Genomic DNA, 15595 nt, shown 5'->3' with positions numbered 1-15595 from the left:
GTCGCTATATAACTTTTATTTCTGGAAGGTAAAGTAGATACAGCAATATACAAAAAAAAAAAAAAAAGAAAGAAAAAACTCACAATAATATAGATTTTTACACTATTAAGTAAGTATACATTGAAATTTGAATGCAGTGGTCAGGACAGCATCTCACAAACCACCGTGTGGGTAGCTTAGGCGTCCACGGGAACCCCTCGGCTGGGCAGGGGGCAGGCAGGCAGGTCCTGCAGGACTGCGTTTTTTAAAGGAGGGACCAAAACAAGTCTCAGCTCCTCTCAGGGCTTTTGCTATAATCAGGGTTAAAACCAGAAACACATGCGACCTAAAAGCCACAGGGTTTTAGTTTCTGCTCCAGCGAAGCCGGGAGCCTCACCTGAGGTCCCTCGAGTTAAGCTAATTATGATCTAGAGAGTGTTGCTAAAGGGAGATTGCTCCGTACCACCTATCAAACCCCTGTTTGTCTTGGAGAGAAGGTCTCGTCCTCTTCCTTCAAAAACTGGTAAATTTGGGTGTAACGCATAGCATTCCCTAGAAACTCTGGTCGACTGAGACAAGGTAGTTATGGACCACCCAATCTGGCCGTGCCTCTGGGTCTGAGGAGGCCCCATATCAGAGACCACTTCTCATGCTGCTAAGTGTTCTGAGATGCACAGAAAATGCGAGTCGTTCTGCCTCACCGAGGGGGGCCCCCATGGGGAGGAGACGTCACCAGCGCTGGGGGAAGGCTGCGGTGTACGCTCCCTCATGTGAGGGACAGACCTCGAGCTTATCACTAAGCCTCTGCCCCTGGCTTAACCAAGTGAAGAAGTGATTACAGGTGCCGCAGGAAATCACCAAGAAGCTGGGATAAGAACCATAATCCCTGAGCTCAACTAGACCCTTGACTGGGGCCCCGCAGTCTGATTCATGTTCGACCTGTAGCTCTCTCCCTCTTATTCCAGGAGGTCCTGAGACCAGGATGCCTAAAGCAAACAGGACAAGGGACCTTTAGACATGGGAAGGAGCCATGCCACAAGAGGGGCTCAGGTAAACTGGGGGAGAGGAAGAATCATCCCATCCCTTAGAAGGCACCCACAGAAACCACACAGGCTCGGAAACAGGGGCGAAGTCCGGGGAGGAAAGGCGAGCAGGCTGAAAGTGCCCCTCTGCCCAGCCTCACCTACTAACAGGCCGGTAGGTGAAGGGGGAAAATAAAAATTTTGTTTATCAAAAAAAAGTCTAAAATGTTTAGGGTCTCCTTCAACCTTCCTATATGGAAACCAAAGGCCAAGCCACATCTTCAGATGTCTGTTAAGGGCTGGATCTGAAGCTCATGTCAGGGTTTATATAAATTATCAGCCTGAAGAAAGCTGAATGCCTAAAGCACCAAGGAGGAAATTAACTGAGTTTTCTTAAATACAGAAAAGGCTATGCTGATACAGTGTTTTTTTGCCCTTTAAAAAACTTTTTTTTTTTTAAGTTTAAAAAGAAACCTAGGGGCTTTGAAAGTCCTATCTTCTATTTGAACGTTAGCAAGGTTAAAAGTGCAATGCCAGGAGGATGTAGCTAGAGACAACTGTGGCATTAGCTTACAGAAACAGGCAGAGGGATGCCGCTGGCACCAGAGGCACTTGTCTGACAATGACAACAACAAGCTGCTGAGAAAGGCGGGCAGGGGGGCAAAAAAGACATTTCCTCTTTCCCCCTCTCGCCACCCCTTCCACACCCCCCGATCACAGCCTCAGAGAGCGCATTCTTATTTGCATTTAGATAAAAGCATATCACCCACATTCACTCATTTCTCTATTTTAAAAAGCGCCCAGATTGCTCAAAGATAACCGAAATGAGAGCCGACAAAAAAATCTGGAACCACTGAGTTGGGAGCTGAGCTGATCTGGGCTTGGGCTGTTTAAGGGCTGGTGGAACATGGGTCGGTGCCTCTGTCACCTCTCTCTGCAGCTTCCGTCCTCGGCTTCTCACATGGGGGAGGTAGCGCACTCCGAGGTCAGCTCCATGTCGAACGTGAGGGATTCTGGGGGGACACACAGGGAGAGCCAGTTCAGTCGCCTGAGCCCCACAGCTGGCGGGGCCCGCACCCCTAGCCTTTCGGGGCACAGAGGCTCAGGCTGCCACCGCCATCTAGTCTCCTGCCCCTGCCCCTTGGTCATCAAGATGGGGTCAGAGAATCCAGATTCTCTCCCCTCCCTTCTGGAAGGGCTCAGCCTTCTTCCTACCTTAACTCATTCCCAACTCTCCAGGTTTAAAGAAGCTCTAAGGCTGCCCTGTTGAACGCAGCAGGCTGGAGCCACTTGGGATGTGACTAGTCCCAACTGAGGTAGGCTGTGGTTATAAAATGCGGGGCAGGTTTCAAAGACTTAGTACGAAAGAAAACCTCATTCATTTTTTTCTTTTTAGCTGCACCGCACGTGCATCTTGCGGGGATCTTAGTTCCCCAACCAGGGATTGACCCCATGCCCCATGCAGGGCAAGCGTGGAGTCCTAACCACTGGACCGCCAGGGAAATCCCACACTCATTTGTCTCTAACGTGCAGAAATGCCACTATTTTGGATTTACTGGGCTAAAGAAAATACATTTGTAAAATTAACCTCACCTGTTCCTTTTTACTGTTTTTAACATGGCTGCTAGAAAATTTACTCTGGCATGGGGGTGCGTGTGTCTATAGGACAGCGCTGTTCGAGAACTCCTCCTACCAATCCAGGTGCCCCTCGCTTGGCTGTGCCCATGGGAGCATCACACCAAGGGGACTGAATTCCCTCACAGGGACAGAGTCCGGCAACCACATACTCACCAAATTGCCCTCCTGCTGAGGGTTCAGCACCTTCACCATTATTTCCAAACTGCATCAATGAATCTAAAGTGCGGGGGGACATCGGCAGGTCAATGGTATTGCTGCAGGTCGTTCTGTAGGAAATGGGGAGCAGCAGGAGGGGAGAGGGCCGGGTTGACAAGACACAATGGAGAAAAAAAAAAAGAACAAAACACACACACACAAGCCATCAAACTCTGGTCTCCAACAGAAAAATAAAAGCTCAAGCTTTTTAAACACACGAGGTCACTTTGAGGACTGAACATAGCTCGGAGGGTTCCAACCCTTCACAAGAGAACTCTCACCCGGTGTCCTGTTCCCAGGGATAACTGAGTACATTAGAAATGGAGGCAAAATTGGGAAGGGAAGCCACTTACGGTGTCACACAGATGAACTTAGTCTTCAGGTATGGGGCAGCACCTGGGTAGAAGAAAACTTGGGCTTACTGATTGTGATTCCACTCTTGGGTACCAGGCAGCAGGAAGCTGGCTGCCTCCCCAGGGCTGACTTGAAACTCACTCCATCTTTGACCAGAGATCGTCTGGAACTCCCGTCTCCCCTCAGGGCTGCCCTGCCTCGCTGTATACGCTGATGTTCCAGTGCTTGCCGCTGGAAGCTCGGTTCTTTCCCTCAAACCTGCCTGAGACTTTTCAGCCGACCCTGGTCCCACCCGAGCTCAGATGAGCTCCAGCCTTGTGTTCATTCTTCCCCTCGATCATGTAAAGAGTTTAACTGCCTGGATGTGGACTGAGGATTGCATTCTAGCCTGGTTGTATCTCTTAGATTGAGTCCCCCGCATGCAGGACTGAGCCCACGCAGTCTGGGCACCACGTCCTGCTCAGATACCGAAGTTACCGAGTCTTTAAGAGAGCGTGGAAACGGCTAATATGCAGTTCCAAAGCTGAGGGTGACACCTTCTGTTCCCATCAGCACTTATCTGCCTCTATTACATTTTTCGGTAGGGTATTAGTAACCCCCCAGTTGAATAACTACATCACACAGAAGAGCCTCTCGGTGGGGAGGATGGCTCTGGACTGGGTGACAGGAGGCCTTACGTCTTCAACAGCTAAGAGATCCGGCCAAGGGCTTTTCTCTCTCGAGTATAAAATAAGAGGGAGGCAGAAGAGGGAGGGGCCCATCTTGGTCATTTATGATTCTTGTTCTACAGTTAGAAATGTGAAGACTGAAATAAATGAATTTTAAGTGCTAAATGCTTACAGCAAGAGGTCAAAGAGCCCTGGAGACACTGGCATGGAATTTGGGGGATTCAGGTGAACAAACCACTTAGGAGGCATGGAGCGGGGCAGGGTGGGGTGGGCTGAGAGAAGCACAGCTATAAAGCTTGGGGCTTACGGTGAAACTGAGGGATCAGAAAGTACAATGACAACCTGAGAAAGGGCATTGCCGAGGGGCCCGTAGACTCCCATATGAGTTTATTTTCGGCCAAGAAATAGGTTAACTCAGTACCGAATCCAAAGAAGCTATCAAAGCAGGGTTCTGGTGTCTTATGAATCCATTTTGGCCCAGGCCTGAGGGGAGCTGACACCCCAGACAGGAAAGGGTTTAATTCCCTAACTGATCAACATTGCTGAGAAAAACACCTTCGGCCTGAGATGCCACAGTAGAAGCAAAGGAGAACTAAGACTAAAAGCTGATTTATGGCTCCGTACAAGGTTGTAAATGTACTTATCTAATTTGTAAGATAAGGAATTTGTCATTTCTACAGAGGAATGTCTCCCTCAAGCCATGAGGAAATACAGCGTGAGCTTCTGAGTAAGAAGGAGGGAAGAGTCCTGGGAAGATAATCTAGGAGACAGATTTATCTCCTAGACACAATAAAACCCTCAGGATGAGGGACCTCCCTGGTAGCGCAGTGGTTAAGAATCCGCCTGCCAATGAAGGGGACACGGGTTTGAGCCCTAGTCTGGGAAGATCCCACATGCCGTGGAGCAACTAACGAGCTCTCTAAAAATGGGCTCATACTTTACAAAAAAACCAACCTTCAGGATGGGAACGGAGAGGAAATGGTCAGCTGCTCTAGCTGCTCAACTCTGGAGGACCCCACATGCAGCCCGCCGGCACCCCACACCTGCTGACCCATTTGCCATGCGCACACCCAGCCCCAGGAGGCAGACAAGCACTCAAGTAATTAGTTCCCTTCCTGTGACTGCCAGTCTTGCCCCTGAGGAAACACTGAGGTCTCCAGGCAGGAAAGGGCCTTGCCTCCCAGTCACACAGGAGGCTTGAGGGAGGGCGCAGCCTCAGACTTGAAACTTGGACCTTGAAAGCAAAATTAGTCAAGGGCCCAGCACTTGGACCTAAATGCCTTCTGCAGAAGGAACAGGGTAGTGTGATGGGGGCTGATAAACAGATCTCCCAACCGAAGCACAACGTGGGAGGAGAGATAAGGGGCAGACAGGAAGTGAGAGTTACGCTGGCCTAGAGTGTGGCCAAGACTCAACCCCAGAACAAAGGAAAGTCAATTGCCAATTAGCCCCAACTCCCTCTTCTAAGTCTCGTTCTTCTCACCCCAAGAGATCCCTCACAGGGAACTCCTGTGAAAAAGTGGGAAGGAAGCTGGTGGGTTTGTGTTTGTGTGTGGGAGAGCTCTGTACAAAAACAGTTTTTTCCAAAGCAACTGGGGCAGGGAAGCCAACCTCAAAGGATCCCTTTAAACCACTACTGGCTCTGTGATTAAGAAAACTTAAATAAAAACAAAGAACAGCAAATTATAGTGTTCTCATCAGGATCTGGACAGAGAACCCAGTGTCCGAGCCCCAGATGCCCATGGGAACAGACTAGGGGGCTCTGCCCTCCACGCTGGTGGTGGTGCTAGAGAGCGAGGGTTTAGTGTGGAAAATGTATGTGTAACTTACATAAGCACATGGGCTCTTGCACATTAAAAACATCTTATTTTCAAGAGCTGCACATTCAAAGGACCAATTCCACGCCCCTCCCACCAGTTGCTGTCTTCCCCTTCAATCACCACTCTTGTGCTCTTAAACCATGTTCCAGCGCTGCTAACACTCATTTCCTCCAGAAAGCCTTTCTTCATCCCTCTTGGCGCTGCTCACATTGTTCCGTGATGGGGGAAAGGAAACACGCTAGACTGAAGTCTGAATCGCAAACCTTCCAGCATCTGCTTTGTAAGAAGTGCTGTGCCGGCTGGGCATCCTGTTTCTAGAGAATTCTGCCCTCGCTTTCTCTCCACGGTGTTTCAGGTATGGCTGGGTGTGTGCACGCTGCTTCCCCCTTGAGACTGGTGCTTCTCGGAGGGCAGAGCCTGGTGACTGATTCCTCTCCTAACCCCATCAGCCACCCCCAAAGGCACTCACTACAAAGTTCTTTCCCAGAAAGAGGTTCTTCAGGCATTTACCTTATCTGTCCTCCCATGATCCTACAATTTCCCACTTTTCCCCAGAACTAAATGGCTGTTGTGGAAAATCAACAACTACCTGGGTCAGCTTCGGGATGCTCCTGGCTCTCTGGCCGACAGTACTTTCCGAACGCCTCCTCCTTTGGAATGTCAGGGTAGAGATAGACCAGCGGGGACACGAGGATATTGGTGGCATCCATGATCTTGTAGCCCATGATGATCTCAGCAAACGACATGTTGTTCAGCTGCTGCTTGGTGTATGGTTCCACCGACTGGATCTGGGTCTTACCTGTCAGGAGAAATGGGAAGGGAAGACTCAGGTGATCTCAGAGAAAACTACCTGACTTATTTTCCCTCAAGGGGGAAAGGCTTATGCCAACCCAGCGCTCGATACCCTGAATATCCTGCCCAGTCGCCTGGCGCTGGGGAAATGTTCCGCTGGCTTCGGGAGAGGCTATCCAGCTGGGCCACAGGTAATACACTTGGATAACTATTTGCATAAGATATAGTAACAGGGTAGGAAAGAAAGGAGATGAAGAATGAAATTTTAATAGGCAAATATTAGTCCCTGGAGCCAGCAAAACAAAACTGGCAAACCAGTCCTCCAGCTGGTAGAACTTAGAGAAAAGAAGTCACCCTGATGTGCCTTACAAGCCTGGGCGGGGGGTGTGAGGCCATCTCTGCCCACGAGGGGGCAGCCTGTGTCTGAAACCAGCAGAGGCCACGGCGGCAGCGGCGCTCGCCACCAGGTGGGGTGGGGAAAAGCCAAGCATACCGCTGATGTCCTTCTCCACCCAAGTGAAGGTGACTCCTCCTTCTTTGCTGCTTTCACTGAATCTCAGCAGGAAGGTGCCTGGGGGCTTGGTGCTCAAGATGGCCCGCTCCCTCTCCTTACTGATAAAGCCCATTATGTACCTGGAGGCAAAGAGGAGAAACAGCAAGATTTGGGCTGAGGGCTGCCCTGCTATTGGCCTTCTGGGAGAGCAGGGGACTTGTCACACCTGCGCACCCTGCCAGACACAAGAGTTCCAACCTACCCTTCATTCCAAAGGGCCAGGATGTACTTTTTCACAAGGTCAATGATATTGTCCAGCCAGACCCAGAAGGAGAAGCCCTTGCCGGCCATGTTTTCCTGGAGAAAAGAATAATGGGAAAGCCAAGTCCACCACCGTCCCAGGCTTTTCCTTCCTAGGCGTGAGGTGCCACCAGAATCCTCAGGCCCATCTAGCCTCAGGCAGACGCTACTGGCCGCTGGACCGAGAGCCTAGGGCCTTCGGGCCCGGCGTCCTCCACGACCTCCCAGCAGGTAAGCACCCCTCCCCCTCCCCTCCCCCTCCCGTGAGGCAGCCACACGGAGTTCACACGGTTGCTTACTTTGCAAAATTTAGCCCACGTGATCTGACACCCTGAATAGTTCACACCAGGTCCTGAAGGAAAAAAAATAATAAAGTAGTATAATTTTCAGTTTTGAATCAAGATCTTATTTCTTCAAACAGAACACGTGCACAACTGCCCCACGGCAGGCCCTGAAACCGTTGGTTTTCATGTATTTGAATGTTGCCACTGTTGTGTGCATATGGTGCACCCGTCCGCCCCACACCCGACCCCATCATTTGACACCCCCCCCACCCCAGTTGTTGTTTAGCCCAGCTGCCCTTACTAGCCTCGTGTGGTGGTCCGGGGACCAGCAGCACACACTAAGAAGCTGACAGCTTGAGTTACAGGGTCACATTTGGTGGCAGCATAGGACAAAGCATAGGTAGCACGCAAAACATTCCACTAAGGCTTTTTTTCCAGGGAGAAAATTAAAAACAAGCCTACGGTTTCTTGAAGAAACAGACAGGGATACCAAGCCTCTAGCTCTAACACGCACTTAAAATATCTTCCGATGGTTGGATAAAGTAGTACCCTGGAAGGGTGAGGGAGACAGCCACCAAGAGAAAAGAAATCTGCCTCCCGCCTCATAAAAACACCCCCCAGGATGCACACCTCCTCTGTAGCCTGACTCCCTGACCTGCGGAAGCACATGTGTTCTGGCCCCGGCACAGCACCTTGCTCAGTAAACTCTTCTGAATGAACAGCCCCATGGGCCAGATTCCTTTTCCGAGGAGGGTGAGGGGAGAAGAGGTAAAGCGCTGACCTAAGAGTTTCTCCGCCAGCGTTGTCAACTGCTCGATGCTCAGCCCGCGCTTGGTGGTGGAGGAGAACTGCCAGCTCAGCACCTCGGCCACTTGATCCCACGTCCCAATTGGGGGCTTGGTGAAAAAGTTCACGTTCTATTGGAAATGACACGTTTACCCCTTTAGCTGAGAGGGCGGTGCCTGATGAGCTGCGCTAGGTACTGTGACAGCCCCGAGGCACCGAGAAGTCTCAGGAAAAATGGGGGCCCGACTCACCTTGGGGTTGTTGGTCAGCATGTTATACCACAGGATGGATGCCCAGGCGTTGGGCATCTGACAGATGTTGGAGATCACCACAACTGGCAAGGAGTGGGTCTGTGGAGGGAGCGGGGAATGAGCTGGGGAGGCAGAAGGCCCTCGTGGCTTCCAAAACCTCTTCACGCATATCCCGCAGGGTTTGGAATAAAGGACAGGCCGTGGTGGAGCACACCCGCTTCCAGCCCTCAGGGAGGAGCGGGGCTGAGTCAGCTCAACACCCAGAGCGGAAAGAATGCCGAACTCGGCGGCTGTCTGAACATCACCAGGAACTTGTAAAGCTAACTTGCTCACGGTGGACTCACAGTCCACGGATTCCCCATTTAAAACACCTGCAAGGCATCCTCCACGAATCGAAGCTGTACCTGCCCATTAAACAGAGAGGTCCCAGGGATCAAAGCCTAGGGTTCCTGCTTTTTCCGGTGTATCTTTAATTTAAAGATCAAGAAAGTTGGGGAAAGAGCATGTAAATGCCATGATTGTCTGTATACTAAAGACATTGGTTGTTGAAAGACTGTTTTGCCCAAACTTTATAAAGTCAGCTATGATCAATGTCTAAATATGAGTTTTTATATCAAGTTTGCTGAAAGCTGAGTAGACATGTATCTTCTAAGCACTCAGGCAAGACTTTACTCTCAGGTGGGATACGAAGGATTTTGGGGAGGAAGAGAAGCAAAAGTAAACACAGTGCTTAGCAAAGAGTCACCATTCCACCTTCTGGAGTAAAAACCTCAACTAGAAGAAGTCTTGTCCTGAATTACCACTGCGTGCGGCCCTACCCAGTTCTGTCACAGAACTCACCTCTAGGTCAATCTTGAGGCCTTGGTGATACACCTCAGTCTCAAAGGTGATCAGGTGCAGCTCTTCAGTCACAATCAGGGAGGCCTACAAGAAGAAGAAGGACGCTATTCCTCAGAGAGGATGGTATTCAGTCCTGACGCCACCACTACACCATCCAGAAGGGCAATCCCCCAGGTGGCCACAGACACAACTGGAGCACGTGGTCTCTTCAACACTATCACCCTCCAGTGCTATGGTCCCCAACCTGACCTCCTACTAGCTTTATTGTGATACTAAGGAGATCCAATAGGTTATGTATAAAATGGGTAAGGCACAAAGAATGACAAAACAGTGAACACCTGTGTACCCACCACCCAGTTTAAGGGAAAGACCATCACTACTGAGGTTCTCTGGGCACCCTTCCCAACCCCATCCATCCCTGTGCCTCCTCCCTCAGAATTAATGGCTATTTTGTCTTTTGAGTTCATCATTTCCTAGCTCTTCTTTATGGTTTTACCACATTTATACCTCTAAACAATGTATGTGTGGTTTAGTTTGTTTAGTTCCATCTTATACCTATGGAATCACACCCTGTGTATTCTTTTGTGACTTGCTTTTCACATCCATGTAGCTGCGTGCACCTGCAATTCCTCCATTTTCACAGCTGTATAGTATTCCATCACCTGACCATACTGCAGATCACTTATCCACTCTAGTGCTGATGGCATTTGGTTTGTATTTAGGGCTTACAATCAGGCTGCTCTGACATTTTGCACGTATCTCCTGCTACCTATGTGCAAAGATTCCTCTATTGTTAAATCCTGGGAGTGGCACTGTTGGTTTACAGGGTATGTTCATTTTTATAATGCCCAATTGTTTTCCAAAGTGACTGTAACAATTTATACTCCCACCAGCAATATAGCGACATTATTTTGAATGAGAATTGCCAATGAATTATTAGAAATTCCAATTCATATTTAAAATGCTTTTTCTAATTACAAAAGTAATACACGTTCAGTTTAAATGCAAATATTACAGAGATAGTACAGAGTAGCCTTGGATAAGAACAGCAGCACTGTTTGGTAGATATTCCTCTAGAATTCTGTAATGCAGACATGAATAGACAAAATACAGTGTAAGTTTTTTTAAACAAATATACTAATATACTACTCAAATTATTTTACGTCTTTTTTTCCTAAATAAATATGCCACATACATTTTCCTGTATCATTGCATACCTCACTTTTTAACTGCTGTCAAGTATTATAAATTCAATTTTTTTTGTTTTTTTTTTTTCAAAAAGCCTGCTACGTTCTAGAGAAGAGGGTAAGAATAGCTCAGGGGACAAATATCAGAAAAAGAATAGGGTGTCACAGTTTTATTTAAAAAATATTTAAAACTAGTTTTTGGTCACATTTACCTTTTTTTTTTTAAGTTTATTCTTTTTTTTTCTTTTTTGGCCATGCCACGTGACTTATGGGATCTTAGTTCCCCAACCAGGGATCAAACCCAGGCCCATGGCAGTGAAAGCCCTGATTCTTAACCACTAGACCGCCAGGGAAGTCCCTTAAGTTTATTCCTAACACTAAGAGTCCAATAATCTGAATAAATGGGAGGCAGAGAAGAAATAAGGGGATTCGTATTGCTTTGTTCTTTTTCTTTTGGTAAAGTGTTTAATTCGGATTTGTTGAAACCTTCCATCCCACCTCAGTGACCAAAACAGGTCACCAAAAGCTGGGCCAAGCCATGTCAGCGCACAGAAGATGGAAGGGGAATTTGGAAAGCCCCAGGCAAGGTGGAAGGCTTCTTTTCCACTACACGGGTGTGGGCAAGGGACTTTCCACTCCTTAATGATGAGCTAACTCCCCGGACAATCAAGGAAGTGCTCCGAGCCAGAGTACTCCAAGGCATGAGTGACTTCTGATGTGTCATGTTGGCCTGTGGTGACTGCAGCTGGTCAGGTGTCTCTACTTCTGGGCAGTAAGAAGGCTCTTTTTCTCTCCTGCTCAAAGAAAACCCTCCTGTAGTTGGCTTTCATCCCCAACAAAACTTACGTCGCAGTTGGCTCGGCCCCCGTTACCACATCTCTGCTCTCTCAGGGTCTGTAAGAAAAGCAAAGAGCATCCCCTGTCACCTGAGGCTCTCCCCTAACCACTCCCCCTGCCAGAGGCCCTGGGAGAAGGTGAGTCCAGGCTTCTCCCGTGTACCAAGTGTTTGAACTCTGCGGAGAGGCTGCCGTTGTTAGACTCTTCCATGTTCATCACTTTCGTGTTTGTGCCCAGGATGTTAAATTTCCGGGATCTGAATCACAGGAGAAAAAAACCAACCACATAGGTGAGCGAGTGGTCAGAGGACAAAGTTAGATTAAACAGGAACACAAGGAAGCCTCCAGGCTGAACTTACCCTCTGAGAGCTGCAACATCCCCGGAGTCTCTGTTAAGAACACAAACCAGTGGTAACAAAAAAGGCCCTGAGTTTCTTCAAAAGACTACTTTGAACACCTATAATTTATTCTGATGGAAAAACTGCCGTTCTCCTGGGGATTTCTGTAAATGACTCAATTACATTTTCTATGTGAAATTAACAACCCTATACATGCTGAAGTAGTAGACACAGCTGGTTGCCTACCCAAACTCTACTCCCCTTCTTCCTAACAGAACCTTGACTCTGTCAAGTATCTTTCCCATCCCCACCTCCAGGGGACCCTGATCATTAAGCTCACCAGAATAGAGCATGCCCACAGTGCAGCAGTCCAGGGGTGAGGACAGGACCTTTACTGTCTCAATCAGATTGGGAAGGATTCTCTCTCAGGCTGTACTTACATTCCATAGCTTCAGCTGAACATGAGCAAGGAGGCATGTGGCCTTAACTACCACAAGCAACCATGCAGCAACCCAGAAGGCAACCCTAGAATGCCAGTGACACTTATGGTGGCAGAGAAGAGAGACGGAAGATTCTGAGTCCTTGATGACATCAACTGAGTCACTGATCTCACCGTCAGAAACCTGTTCTAACTTTGCATTTCTAGTTAAACTGGGTTGCAAATTTCCTTATTATTTAAGCCACACTGGGTTTTCTGCAGAGGTTTACTGTTACCTGTAACTCAGAGCATCCCATTGATGTAGCTGGAAATATTCTTCCCAGTGTGTTCCCTGTGTTTTTGAATATTTCGTTTTTTATATAGTCACCATTTCTCAGTGTTTTCTTTTCTTTTTAAAATTATTTTAGTTCTGTTTAAAAAGTCCTTCTCCATTGCTATATACTCACTTATACTTTTAGAAAAACAGCTACTATTTATTAAACAGCACATTCTGTGGGAGTTTACAGATTAAAATGGATCAACTTTTAAACCATTCAAAAGATACCTTTCCATATACCACATGTTATTTTATTTATTTTTATTTATTTATTTTGGCCATGCAGCTGTGGGACCTTACTTCCCTGACCAGAGATTGAACCCAGGCCCTCGGCAGTGAAAGCTCAGAGTCTTAACCACTGGACTGCCAGGGAATTCCCCATATATCACATTTGAGAACTTAAAGTTCTCGTTATCAGAAAATTTTCCCTCATGTCTAGCCTATATTTACTTTTTTTTCCACATTCTTTTTTTTTGTATACCTTTGATATAATTGACAAATAATAAACTGCATATATAAAATGCACAATTTGATGAGGTTTGATATATGTATACTATACACACCTGGGACATCAGCCCAATCAAGATAATGAACATATCCAGCATCCCCAAGTTTCCCCACGCCCTTATGTGACCCATTCCCCAATCCCACACTCCACCCACCCCCGTCCCCAGGCAACCAATGATCTGCTCTCAGTCATGACAGATTCATTCGCACTTCTAGAATTTTATATAAATGACAACATGAAGTATGTACTGTGTTTTTCTTGGTCTGGCTTCTCTCATTCAATGTATTAATTTGGAGATTTATCCTTGTGTTGTGGGTATCAATAGTTCATTCCTTTTTGTTGGTGAATAATATTCTGTTGCATGGATATACCACCAACTGTTTATTCACCTGTTGATGGACACTCGTCTATTAATGAAGATTCCTGTACAACCCTTTGTGTGGACACATGCTTTCATTTCTCTTGGGTAAATACCTAGGAGTGGAATGGTTAGGTCATAGGGTAGGTGCATGTTTAACTTTTTAGGAAAGTGCCAAGTTGTTTTCCGAAAGTGGTTGCCATTTTTACCACCATTATATTATACATTTGCTGTGCTTTTAAGATATATCTAGAATTTATTCTGAGGGACAGTGAAAATTTTAACTTCTTACTCAAATCCCCCCAATACCAAGTTTCCCTAAGACGACTTACTGAATAATCCACGCTTCCCTCGCTAATTTAAGATATCAATTAAAACGTATATTAATTCCTTATATAAACCTGAAGTCTATTTTTGGACTTTAGATTTTGCTTCAATGATCAGTTTATTCCTGCCCTGGTAACACACTCATTTAGCAACTGAAACTTTGTGATACATTTTAATATTGGGCAAGGCAGTTTCCCATACCACCCCCCATAATTTTTATTTGTTAAAAAAATTCTTTTGGAAAGTGAATAGCAAAAGAACCACCATTCTGGTGGTTATCAGGCGTTGGAGGGAGAGGGAAATGGGGATTTGTTCTTCAATGGATATAGAGTTTCAGTTTTATAAGATGAAAAAGTTCTGGAGATCTGTTGCACAACAATGTCCATATACTCAACACTGCTGAACTGTACCCTTACAAATGGTTGATATCAACTATACATCCATAAAAAAATAAAAAGAAAAAAAAGAAAACAGAAAAAATATGAGGTAAATTTGAACAGTAACTGGCTATTTGATGATATTAAAGAAGTATTTGGGGCAAGATTTTAAATTGCTAAGATGGTAAATTTTATGTTTATCACAATTAAAAATAAACAAATCCTTTTTAAAAACTATCTCTGCTTATTTTTTTCATCTAAGATATAACTTGAAAAGCAAGTCAAGAGTTTTTAAAAATCCTATTCACGTTTTGGTTGGTTCTATATTAACTGGGAAGAATCAACATCTTTATAATAAAATTAAAAGTCTTCAATCCAGAAGTATGACTTATCGCCTCATTTTTAAAAAGTCACTTCCTCACTAAACTTTCACAGTGATCTTCAAGTAGGTCTTAAATATTTCTGTTAAGTTTATCACCATATATTTTTTATTTTTGTTGCTTATTGTGAGATCATTTTTCTATTATAATTTCTAACTGGTTGATGCTAATTTATGGTTAAAGTAATCAATTTTTGCTTATTTATTTATTTATTAAACTTACCACCTTCCTCAAGTCCCTAATTTCATTAGTAACTATTTTCCAATTCATTTTCATGAAATTTCCAGATAAACAATTATATCACCTACATTTTCTCTTTTTTAATCTTTTCAGAGGGTAAGTGCATTTTAATTTTTTAAAGGTACTGTCAAATTCTGAAAAGGATTCCATTATGTGGTAAAGTGTGAAACAGCAACAAAAATCAATTTTCCCATATATTCTCAGTTTTATATAATATGCATACATTACATTTATAAGTAAAAAAATGAATAAAGAAAAAGAGGAACTCGAGGTCACAATAGCAATCGCAACTCAAATCTGTACCGCCAGCTTCGTGGTTTTGTTCAGGCACATAAATGACAATGCACAGCAAGGCTTTTGAAAACTTTTTAAAGAAACGAAGATCTCTGAACGAAGATAAAGCCTCTAAGTTCACATGATGTCTGTAAAAGTTCCCATTTCTCTGTCCCTCATTTGAAAAAAAAGAAAAAAAAGAGCTAAGATAAGGAGTACTTACTTGTCAATGCACACTTTAATTTTAAGCTGATAATTTAGCTCAGGAAATTTGACCAGCAATCTATCTCAAAAAAAAAAAGAAAGAAAGAAAGAAAAAAAAAGTTTCAGAGCAAAGAAAAAACATCCAATTAAAAAAAAAAAGTCACTAGGCTCCCCCAGCAACTTCTAGTTGAAGTAATATAAAATTCGTTAACTCTTCAATTCTAAAGAGGTAAGTCATAATCCCAAATTCCTCTTCCCACGAGTGCTGGGTTTGACCTTAAGTCAAGCATCAGGCCAAAAGGGACTGAAAGAAAGCCTAAGAACTTAGATAAAGTTGTGAGAGATTCACCAAAGGATAATGAAAGCCATTTCATGAAAAATATTACAGGA

The 15595-nt window shown here is 45.5% G+C and overlaps 1 protein-coding gene across 5 annotated transcripts in view; it reads right to left on the bottom strand.

Annotated features, from left to right (window-relative positions):
* Nucleotides 1-15595, bottom strand: part of STAT3 (signal transducer and activator of transcription 3) — a 64485-nt gene continuing 48890 nt past the window's right edge. For 2 of the 5 annotated variants that reach the window (XM_004282815.2, XM_049702492.1), the window contains 14 exons: nucleotides 15225-15284; nucleotides 11805-11834; nucleotides 11609-11702; nucleotides 11456-11503; nucleotides 9423-9506; nucleotides 8583-8681; nucleotides 8327-8462; nucleotides 7561-7613; nucleotides 7224-7318; nucleotides 6962-7101; nucleotides 6263-6475; nucleotides 3188-3230; nucleotides 2793-2905; nucleotides 1-2014 (listed from right to left, as the gene is read on the bottom strand). In XM_004282815.2, the coding sequence (XP_004282863.1) occupies nucleotides 1959-2014; nucleotides 2793-2905; nucleotides 3188-3230; nucleotides 6263-6475; nucleotides 6962-7101; nucleotides 7224-7318; nucleotides 7561-7613; nucleotides 8327-8462; nucleotides 8583-8681; nucleotides 9423-9506; nucleotides 11456-11503; nucleotides 11609-11702; nucleotides 11805-11834; nucleotides 15225-15284 (1264 nt within the window). In that variant the 3' untranslated portion in view covers nucleotides 1-1958. The remainder of the gene's footprint in view (nucleotides 2015-2792; nucleotides 2906-3187; nucleotides 3231-6262; nucleotides 6476-6961; nucleotides 7102-7223; nucleotides 7319-7560; nucleotides 7614-8326; nucleotides 8463-8582; nucleotides 8682-9422; nucleotides 9507-11455; nucleotides 11504-11608; nucleotides 11703-11804; nucleotides 11835-15224; nucleotides 15285-15595) is intronic. The other 3 variants (XM_004282817.4, XM_012537786.3, XM_033411100.2) reach the window with 3 other exon arrangements.

Source organism: Orcinus orca, chromosome 19, assembly GCF_937001465.1.
Source record: "Orcinus orca chromosome 19, mOrcOrc1.1, whole genome shotgun sequence".
In the NCBI taxonomy this organism is placed as follows: Eukaryota; Metazoa; Chordata; class Mammalia; order Artiodactyla; family Delphinidae; genus Orcinus; species Orcinus orca.
This window is presented reverse-complemented; position numbering and strand designations above follow the sequence as displayed.